This window comes from Penaeus chinensis, unplaced genomic scaffold (genome assembly GCF_019202785.1).
Source record: "Penaeus chinensis breed Huanghai No. 1 unplaced genomic scaffold, ASM1920278v2 CTG_2162, whole genome shotgun sequence".
In the NCBI taxonomy this organism is placed as follows: Eukaryota; Metazoa; Arthropoda; class Malacostraca; order Decapoda; family Penaeidae; genus Penaeus; species Penaeus chinensis.
Window position 1 is genome coordinate 1 of NW_025918068.1, and position 12,500 is coordinate 12,500.

Here is a 12,500-nt window from a genome sequence, read left to right on the forward strand (position 1 = left end):
TTGCTTTGTTTATCCTGAGCACTCTTAAGGAGTCCTTTATTATATATTTTTAAAATACAGATTTGTTCAAGGTATCTGGAGGTTTCACTAGTTTATTAAACTTTGTTCTGTCTGATTCTCTGGTTAAGCTAATTAGTATTTCATGAGATATTGGTTCTGCTTGCCTAGTGTTGTCTGCCGTGGGTTATAATTCTAAGTTTCATGTCTCTGGGGAAGTTTGGCATCTGGATTTCCTTCTGTCACTTCCTTTTCTAGGTCTTCAGTTTGTTTGTGATTCCATTTCTTTTGAGAATCCTGTATTATTTTTTTTCTTAGATATGAGTTTAAGTTTCTCTCCAATAAAATACTTCTTAAAATTAATTTCACTCAAATTCAATTAGGAAAAAAATATATATTGAGTGAAATCAATTTTAAGAGGTATTTTAATGACCAAATTTATACCCAGATCAAAAAAAAAGAAAAAAAAGGGATCTCAAAAGACATGGACTACGACTCACAAACAAACAGAAGACCAAGAAAAGGAACTGACAGAAGGAACCCATGGCAGACAACACAACAACTGGGCAAGCAGAACCAAAAAAAAAAAAAAAAAAAAAAAAAAAAAAATATATATATATATATATATATATATATATATGAATATATATATATATGTATGTATACATACACATGCATATATATATATATATATATATAAATATATATGTATACATAAACATGCATATATATATATATATCATATATATTATATATATTATATATATATTTATTATATATTATATATATATATGTGTGTGTGTATGTATATATGTTTGTATGTATATATATATATATATTTATATATATATGTATGTATGTTTGTATATGTATAAATATATATATTATATATATATATATATATATGTGTGTGTGTGTGCATATGTATTTTTATGGATATATGTATGCAAATATTTACATTATATATATATATATATATTTTTGATATACACATTTACACACCACATACATATACATATATATATATATATATATATATATATATATATACGCACTCACACACATACATATGTATGTATATATATATCTATATATTATATATATATATATATTATATATATATATAAATATTATATATATGTGTGTGTGTATGTATGTATATATGTATATATGTTTGTATGTATGTATGTATGAATATATTTATTTATATATATATATATTTGAATATATATATATATATTAATATATATTAATATATATACATATGTATATCTTACTATATATATACATATATATATATATATACATATATGTGTGTGTGTGTGTTTGTGTGTGTGTGTGTGTGTGCATATGTATTTTTACGAATATATATACATATACATTATATATATATATATATATATATATATATATGCTTACATATATGTAATTAAACACATATATGTAATTAAACACATGTATGTAAATATATACATATATATTTCTGTGTATATGTATCTATATATTATATGTATGTATGAATAAATGTATATAAGAATACATATATATAACAAATATATTGATTTACATGTGTTTATATATACATATGTATATATATTTACATATATGTATATATACACATACATGTATGATTATGCCTATATATATATATATATATATATATATATATATAAAGATATACATATACATATACATATACATACACATACACATACATACATACATATATATATTTATTTATATATATATAGTATTTATATATATATATAGTATGTATACTTAGACCCACACATGCACATATATATATGTATGTATGTATATATGTATGGGTGTGTGTGTGTGTGCATAAAACACATACATCATACATACATATACATGTATATAGATACATACACCTATATCTATTAATATACTCATATCTATATGTACATATACATGTATACTTATATATATATATATACATATACATAAATATACATATATATACATATATATATATATACATATACATAAATATACATATATATACATATATATATATATATATATATATATATATATATATATATATTCATACACGTATATACACACAAAATTCACTGTTTGTGTGTGTTTATATATATATATATATATATATATATATATATGTGTGTGTGTGTACATATATGTGTGTATTGATATATATGCATATATATATATATATATATATATATATATATATTATATATATACATATATATGTATATATTATATATATATATTATACATATATACAGAAAAAATATGTATAATTTTATGTATGCATGCATATATATATATATATATATATATGTGTGTGTGTGTGTGTGTGTGTGTGTGTGTGTGTGTGTGTATACGTATGCATATATTTACAAACCCACACACTTCAAGTAGAATATAAATGTATACATATATACATCCTGTAGGTTTTTGTGTTTCTGCTTTGGTATATATATATGTGTGTGTGTGTAAATACATGGAAATATAAATGTGTGTATGAAAGTACATATACATATCTATATTCTGTTTATATGTATATATGTAAATATAAATTTTCACAGAATTATATATACATATTTCAATAATTGTACACCCATACACATACATACACACATGTACACCATAGTAGTTCAAGCTGTTAACAAACATATTCTTCATGATCTCTCTGACATTCAAGGAAAAGGAACATGATCAATAAGAATCCTCTTGCATGCAGCCATATTCTACCATGCTCATATATTTTCCTACCATATTTTATGGCAAAATTATATTTGATAATCCTGCATCCATTACCTTTGATCCTGTTACCACGTAGTATTGCTCAATTAAGCAAGAATATACATGAATTTATGGTACAGGTATACCCTTGGGTAATCCATATAGTGAGACTGTGCTTTGACCTTTCTCCAACTTGCACCCACCTTCATACCCTCATGCAGTGTCATGGAAATATGTTCTCAGCCAGTCAGGACTCAAGTTTCTTATTTAGTTCTTCCGTTCATTATGCTCGCTTATGGCTCATAGTAATTCTAGCATGGAAACTGACTCAATAAATATGAAATATGTTGGTGTGAAATATTACCAAACTTTTTCACATTAACCTAAATTCCTATATAACCAAATACTAAATTACCTCAGAATTAAACTAGAAGGTGCCTTGAAATTACCTTAATTGTATCCTAGTATTGTGAAACTAAATTACCTTTAAGGTGGAAGCCTTCCTTTAAGCTTTTGTTTGTATTATCTCTCTGAGCAGGGTTTTTTTTATTGTTTTCTCTTCAGTTGCTTAGGTATTCCTTATGTATCTGAATATGTGTTTCAACAGCTTAAATCATCAGCTTGCTAACCTATCATGACAACTTTGTATGCACTTATTAATCACATAACTAATTCTAGTCTACTTTATCTAAAATGCACTGTCTACTAACTTAACTCACCTTACATTTTGTAATGGGACAGTATATTTATAATTTTATTATCACAGTACCAGCAAGCAGTATTTATTCAATACTAATTATAGGGAAATCTTTAACATATATTGGCACTGTTACAGTTATTACCAGTAGATATTTTCCAAATAAGTTCTGCATATATTTAATAAATCTTTGATTGCTTTATACTTAATGCTTCACCTTTCCTTTCAGGTTTTAAAGATTGCCAGAGGCACTGAGGGGAGGCAGCCAGCACTGAGCCTTGCCCTGAAGGGATTTTCGCCTGTGCCATGGTTGCAACACCATCGTATTGATATATTTTCTTCCTTTTTGGAAAGTGATTCATCCTGTATATGTACGGTGTAGAGTTACATGTACTTTATGCATATGGAACGTATGTGAAATTTTATGTACTGTCTAGTGATTAAAATACTTTTTTCAATATCATTTCACACAAAGGTATTAAATGACATGTAGTTTTCAATATTCTTAGGCTGTTATACAACAGAATGATATACATGATGGCAGATGATTTTGTTTCATTCAAGAGAGGGTTCTTAGTTTGATTATAAGTTTAACCTTTAGACCTTGGCATTTGTTATTTTTCATGCTTCTCTTTCATATGGATGCTGATATCAAGAGCCTTTCCTCATTCAGGATTTTGGTCCTTGGTATTTTTAGATTTCCGGGCTGATGAAGTTGGTTAATATTGATGTGGGTTAAGTTTCCATTCATTACAGATCTACAGTTAGGTAACATGTCCCCATTGTTTGTTGCAAGAATATTGGACCAATAAATAATAAGAAAGACGTCTTTTCATTCATTTGTCACAGCAGACTTACTCTCAGGAAATTTTGTAGCAACTCTAATAATCTGATAAGAATACACACAAAACAAATAGTAATGTCATGATGCATGATATTAATAATGATAAATAACAATAAAATTATGATAACAATAATATTAGTAATACACAGCAATAAATAAGTGATAATAGTAATGATAAAATAATGATAACATATCATTAATATAATGATATATAATAATACATAATAACAATGATAATAGTAATGATAAAAGATAACATAATTTCATTACAACAATGATACACAATAATAAATATAATTGTAATAATATCTTTAATAATAAGGATAATAACAATATAAATAATGTTAGTAAAAAATACAGCAGTAATACAAAAGAAAATTCGAATGATAAAGATAATTATGAATATTTGTACTATAATAACTACAACAATAATAGTAAAAATAATAATAAAAAAATGAATATTAACAGTAATATTGATAATAATAGTGACAAAAATATCTAAAATACTACAACTACTATTAATAATAATGATAAAAATTGACAATGATAATTATATGAATAGTAATAAAAATACTATTATTGTTATTATCCTATTATTATCATTATTGTTGCCAATATTATGATTATTAGTATCATCACTATTATTATTAATGAATGAACCTAAAATAATAATGGTAATAATACCAATAATAATTACTATCCTGATTAAAATAATAATGCTAAAAATAAAGATGTTGATAAAGTTTTAGTAATTATTATTATAACCATTATTCTATTTTATTATATAATAATAATAATAATAACAACGATTATAATAACAATGGTACTACAGTGAAGTGCCTTCACAAGGTACCCGGACAACAACGCAATTATGCTCCGTATCCAGAACAGCATAACCTGCATCGATCGGAGCGAAGGCTGGTTTCAACCCGTGAGTCGACTCCTTCGCAATAGCGAAAAGAGAGGGAGAGAGAGAGGGAGAGGGAGAGGGAGAGGGAGAGGGAGAGGGAGAGGGGGAGAGGGAGAGAGGGAGAGGGAGAGGGAGAGAGAGAGAGAGAGAGAGAGGGAGGGGGAGGGGGAGGGGGGGGGGAGGGAGAGGGTGAGGGAGAGGGGGAGAGAGAGAGAGAGAGAGAGGGGGAGGGAGAGGGTGAGGGAGAGGGTGAGGGAGAGGGGGAGAGAGAGAGAGAGAGAGAGGGGGAGGGAGAGAGTGAGAGGGAGAGGGAGAGGGAGAGAGAGAGAGGGAGGGGGAGGGAGATGGAGAGGGAGAGAGAGAGACAGAGAGGGGGGGGGGGGAGGGAGGGAGGGAGAGGGAGGAGGGAGGGAGGGAGGGAGGGAGGGAGGGAGGGAGAGGGAGGGCGGGAGAGAGAGAGAGAGAGATAGAGGAAGAGAGAGAAAGAGAGAGAGAGGGAGGGAGGGAGGGAGAGAGAGAAATAGAGAGTGTAAACAGTGTAAACAGTTTACACTGCTCAGTTACTTGTCATCTCGATGCCTTTGGAAAGAGGTTTAAAATAATAACAAAAGTGAGTATGGTAATGATAATAATAATAATAGCAATGATATAATGACAATAATAATGATAATGATAACAACCATAATGATAATGACATTAGTAAATAATACTCTCATGTGGCTAACTAGGCTAGTTTCATGCGAGTTCTTGTTGCAAATCTCACAACCTTATGGGTTCTCCCTTATATGTACTCTCATATGGTCAATAGACACGTATGTGATAAGGCCTTACTGCAAATCTCATAGCTGTATGGCTTCTCCTTTGTATGTGCTCTCATGTGCCCGACTCGATGACTTATTTCCCAACTGGCTACTCCTTTGTATGTACTCTTATGTGTTTCAATAGACTAACTTTATGTGAGAAGTTCTTGTCGCAAATCTCGCAGCAGTAAGGCTTCTCCTTTGTATGTACTCTCTTGTGACAGGCTAGATTACTTTTCCACGAGAAGGCCTTGTTGCAGATCTCGCAGCTGTATGGTTTCTCCTTTGTATGTACTCTCGTGTGTTTTGCCAGAAGATTTTTGAAGGAGAATGACCTGTCGCAGATCTTACATGTGTATGGCTTCTCCTTTGTATGCACTCTCATGTGCTTTTCTACGTAATTTTTCCACGAAAAGGCCTTATGGCAAATTTCACAGCTGTATGGCTTCTCCCTTGTATGCACTCTCATGTGGTTGACCAGACTATTTCTGTGCGAGAAGGCCTTGTTGCAGATCTCGCAGCTGTATGGCTTCTCCTTCGTATGGACTCTCATGTGCTTTGATAGGTTGCTTTTGGAAGGGAAGGCCTTACTGCAAATCTCACAGCTGTATGGCCTCTCCTTTGTATGTATCCTCGTATGGTTCAAAAGATTGGTTCTGTGTGAGAAGGCCTTGTTGCATATTTCACAGATGTATGGCTTCTCCTTGGTATGGACTCTCATGTGCTTTACCAGAACGCTTTTCGAAGAGAAGGCCTTCTGGCAAATCTCACAGCTGTAGGGTTTCTCCTTTGTATGGACTCTCATGTGGTTTACTTGGTTGGTTTTCACTGAAAAGGCCTTGTTGCATATGGCACAGCTGTAGGGCTTTTCCTTGGTGTGGACTCTCGTATGGTTCAACAGATTAGTCTTATGCGAAAAGGCCTTGTCGCAAATCTCACAGCTGTATGGCTTCTCCTTGGTATGTACCCTCATATGAATATTGAGATATCTCATTTGAGAGAATGTCTTGCCACACACCTCGCACGCAAAAGGCTTGACTGTGGCTTCCGCGCCCCGTTGGTCGTCCTCGAGATCTTCCTCGCGCATCGCCTGCTCTCCGTCTGACGATCTCTTGTTCCCAGAGTCCTCGGCCACAAACGGCGTTCTTGACAAGTCATCACGACCCTCGTTCGAGTCGAGCGAGTCCTTTGCATTTGCTTCACGTCCGAGGTCATGCTCAGGAAAATAAAGACTTTCCTGCTTCACTCTCCCTTCACTCGCTTCATCGCTCATCTTATCTGCATACTCAAACGGCTCCTCCTTGATCTCTACACACCTCTCCTCTTCAGTCGCTTCGTCGATCAGCTCCTCCTTGACGCTGGCTCCTCCGCTGAAGGCTTCCTCTTCTGCTGGAGGGGCCAAAGGCATCGAGCCAGCCGGGGCACTCATTGTCGCCCTGTCAAAGGTAAGAAGAAAAAAAAGGTAACAGACATTTCCTGAAGGAAAGGTAACAGACATTTCCTGTGAAAGGAAAGTAGAAGGAAAGGTAACAGACATTTCCTGTGAGAGAAAGTAGAAGGAAAGGTAACAGACATTTCCTGAAGAAAAGGTAACAGACATTTCCTGTGAAAGGTAAGTAGAAGGAAAGGTAACAGACATTTCCTGTGAAAGGTAAGTAGAAGGAAAGGTAACAGACATTTCCTGTGAAAGGTAAGTAGAAAAAAAAGGTAACAGACATTCCCTGTGAAAGAAAAGTAGAAGGAAAGGTAACAGACATTTCCTGTGAAAGGAAAGTAGAAGGAAAGGTAACAGACATTTCCTGTGAGAGAAAAGTAGAAGGAAAGGTAACAGACATTTCCTGAAGAAAAGGTAACAGACATTTCCTGTGAAAGGTAAGTAGAAGGAAAGGTAACAGACATTTCCTGTGAAAGGTAAGTAGAAGGAAAGGTAACAGACATTTCCTGTGAAAGGTAAGTAGAAAAAAAAGGTAACAGACATTCCCTGTGAAAGAAAAGTAGAAGGAAAGGTAACAGACATTTCCTGAAGAAAAGGTAACAGAAATTTCCTGAAGAATAGGTAACAGACATTTCCTGTGAAAGGTAAGTAAAAGGAAAGGTAACAGACATTTCCTGTGAAAGAAAAGTAGAAAAAAAAAGGTAACAGACATTCCCTGTGAAAGAAAAGTAGAAAAAAAGGTAACAGACATTCCCTGTGAAAGAAAAGTAGAAAAAAAAGGTAACAGACATTCCCTGTGAAAGAAAAGTAGAAAAAAAAGGTAACAGACATTCCCGGTGAAAGAAAAGTCGAACTTAGATAACAGGCAGCGTCAACAGCATTGCTAATGAGAAAATTACAAAAGCTACAATAATACTTTTTTTATTCTATTATTATTAAACTAACACATCGCAGTAGAGATGTAAGTAACTGTATGTGAAAAAGTAAATACAAGAATAATATCTCAATACATATAAATATTATCTTTATCCAAGTATATATATATACATATATAGAAATATATGCACACATTCATACATATACATTAATATATATATATATATATATATATATATATATATATATATACCTCTTCCTGTATATATAGATATATATAGATATGTGTATACATATATATATATATATATATATATATATACACATGTACAAATACATACATATATACATAAATATACACATAAATTAATAAATATATTAATATATATAAATGTATATGAAATGTCTATATATAAACATAAATATACATACATATATATATATATATATATATATATATATATATAAATATATATATATAATAAATATGTATATGCAATATATCTTATATATTTATATATATAATATATTACATATACATATTTATTATATATATACATATATATTTCATATAAACATATATATATTCATATATGTATATGTACATACAGACACAAAGAAGCATATATATATGTACATATATATATATATATATATATATATATATATTTATATATATATGTATATATTTCATAGATACTTTTATACATATTCTTATATTCATATATATATATATATATATATATATATATATATATATATATACACATGAATATTAATACATATATAAATATTTATATACTTACATATACATATTTACATAAATATTTATCTATATATAAACATATAGCATTATATGTATGTTCATATATAAATATATATATATATATATATATATATATTAAATACAGATATATACATACACATATATTTTCTTTTTACACACACACACACACACACACACACACACACACACACACACACACACACACACACACACACACACACACATGCACGCACGCACACACACACGCACACACACATACACACACACACATATATACATATGAATACACACACACACATATATATATATATATATATTATATATATATATTATATATATATATATTTATATATATACTAATATATTTTCAAATATATTTTTATTTATTCATATTTATACACATATACATACAAACACACACAATTTATATGCGCATATATACATATACATGCATATATATATACATATATATATATATATATATATATGTATATACATATACATGTATATACACAAGTGTATGTATAAGGATATATACATACACATATATGCATATATGCATATATACTTATGTATATACATACATGCATGCATATATGTACATTTATGCATAAATATACATATATATATATATATGTCCATACACACATATGCAAATATATTTATTTATTATATATACAGATATACATATAGATAAATATATATACATACATATATATATATATATATATATATACATTATTCATATGTATGTATGAATATAATACATGAAATTACAGAAATGCATAAGTATGTATATGAATATATTTCTTGTAGATATATTGTATTAAAATAAATTGTATTAATTTTCACCATAGTATCAACACAGTAGAATGTTTACCTATTCATTTATGTAGATTTTTTATATATATATATATATATATATATATGTATATATACATTTATATCTATATATACTGATACACAAATATCCGTCTATATGTATACACATACATACACACACACACATACATATGTACCTATATATATAAATTACCAGTATGGTAGAGTCTTTCACCATTCAAATGTATATAGATAGATAGATAGATAGATAGATAGATTAATACATATATAGACATATACACATATATATACACACATAAATATGTATGTATATACATGTATATCAGACATATATTCATATATATATATATGGATATGTATATATTTATTTTTAAAATTCATATTCATATATGAATATGAATATGAATAAATGTATATATAAATAAAAATTTATTCATATATATATATATATGCATATGTATTTATATACATATACATACATATATGTGTATATATACATCAATATGTGCATATATATGTATATATACATATATATACATATATATATATAGATATACATTTTACACATACACACACACAAACACACACACACACACAAACACACACACACATATTTACTGGTCTGACAGTCCAGACACATGGACAATGCTATGACTTTCTTCTCCTGACCACAAGCCCATATTGACTGAATAGGTTCCTCTAGCAGGCCCGACAATCCTGACCTCGTTGCTAAGTGCATCAAGAGCCGCCACCGGTGATTTCAAAAAGGTAGCAGCATCATCAGCAAGGCGAGGTCATTGACCTTGATATTGCCCCGCGTTGCTCCACACTGACCTTGGAGAGTAGCTCTGCCCATTATCCAGTCCATGCCGGTGTTGAGATGTGTTGGTGCAAGGACACCGCCTTGCCTCACACCTGAACTAACAGGGAAGAAGCTCGACAGACCCCATGACACACATGACAGCACTTTCAGTACCGGTAACGATGTATCGAGTCAAGCCTTAACAGGAGGTCGATTTAGGCCGAGAGCCTACGACCGAACTCACGGCGACATTCCACAAAGACTTGAAGTACTAGGATTTGGTCAACTGTGGACTCTCCCGGAGTGAATCCAGACTGCTCCGGCCTTAGTGGGTGGTTACGGATCAATTTTAGAAGAATGTGGGCAAAAACCTTGCCTGGTATGCTGAGCAGTGTAACGCCACGGTAGTTGCTGCAGCCCTACCATAGCAACTACTAGAGAGGGATGACTGCCAGAGGGCAATCAAGACTGTATGCGAGCCCCGTGCCATACGTTCAGTCGTTCACCCCGAGCCTTTAGAAGTTGAGCAGGGCTATCACACATCCCAGCGGCTTTCCCCAACCCTCCAGCTTAGAAATCGCCCACCTTCCCTCAGATTCCTCGCTGATGGGTGGGTCCGGCACAGGTATGGGGATCCTACCTGCATACAGACGAACTGCTGGAGTGTTCACCTGCTATTAATTATTATTATTATTATTATTAAACTTGCATACAGACGAACTGCTGGAGTGTTCACCTGCTATTAATACTCAGCCAAACGTTATCTGAGCTTTTATTCGTCCACAGGAGGCCTTGGAGTTCGGTTTTCTCAGTGCTTGGTAGGCAGGACGAAGGTCCTTTACTAGGAAATGGCCTTTATTTATATATATATATATATATATATATATATATATTGATATGTAGATATGTGAAGATATGTGTGTATATATAGATATGTATATATATGTAGATATGTGTACATATGTGTATATATAGATATGTATATATATGTAAATATGTGTAGATATGTGTATATATGTAGATATGTATATATATGTAGATATGTTAAAATGTAGATATGTATACATATACATGTGTGTATATATATGGGTATGTGTGTGTAATATTATATTATATTATATAATATATACATATATTATACATATATAAATATATATATATATATATATACCAATGAATATATATATATATATATATATGTATATATAGATACATAAATATTCATATACATTTATACATACAAATAATTATTTATATATGTGTGTAATATATATGTAAAAATATAAAAATATATATTTATAAATACATATGTACCACTGTACATATAAATACATATATAAAAAAAAAATTATGTATCTATATATATATATATATATATTGAAATCTTTAATTCGTCATGTAAATAAAATTATGGTCCAAGCGTATTTATTGTATGTATTAAAATTCAGGTAAGGTTATCTAAATAATTTTCTCTTTCTCTCTTTGTCTTCCTCTCTTTCTCTCTTTATCTTTATTTTCATTTCTCTTTCTCTTTCTCTTCTCTCTCTCTTTTCTCTCTCTCTCTCTCTCTCCATCTTTTCTATCTCTCTCTCTCTTTATCTCTGTCTCACTCCCTCTTTTCGCTCTCTCTCTAACCCTCTTTTTTCTCTCTCACTCTCTCTCACTCTTTTCTCTCTCTCTCTCTCTCTCTCTCTCTCTCTCTCTCTCTCTCTCTCTCTCTCTCTCTCTCTCTCTTAATCTTTCTTGATCTCTCTCTATCTCTCTCTTTATCTC

At 30.7% G+C, this 12,500-nt stretch overlaps 1 protein-coding gene across 2 annotated transcripts in view; it reads right to left on the reverse strand.

Annotated features, from left to right (window-relative positions):
• Positions 1 to 5,623: 5,623 nt before the first annotated feature.
• The window catches only part of LOC125024662 (zinc finger protein OZF-like), a 42,581-nt gene continuing 35,704 nt past the window's right edge, over positions 5,624 to 12,500 (reverse strand). For both annotated transcript variants that reach the window (XM_047612458.1, XM_047612459.1), the window contains one exon: positions 5,624 to 7,420. In XM_047612458.1, coding sequence (XP_047468414.1) covers positions 6,094 to 7,413 — 1,320 coding nt within the window. In that variant the 5' untranslated portion in view covers positions 7,414 to 7,420 and the 3' untranslated portion in view covers positions 5,624 to 6,093. The remainder of the gene's footprint in view (positions 7,421 to 12,500) is intronic.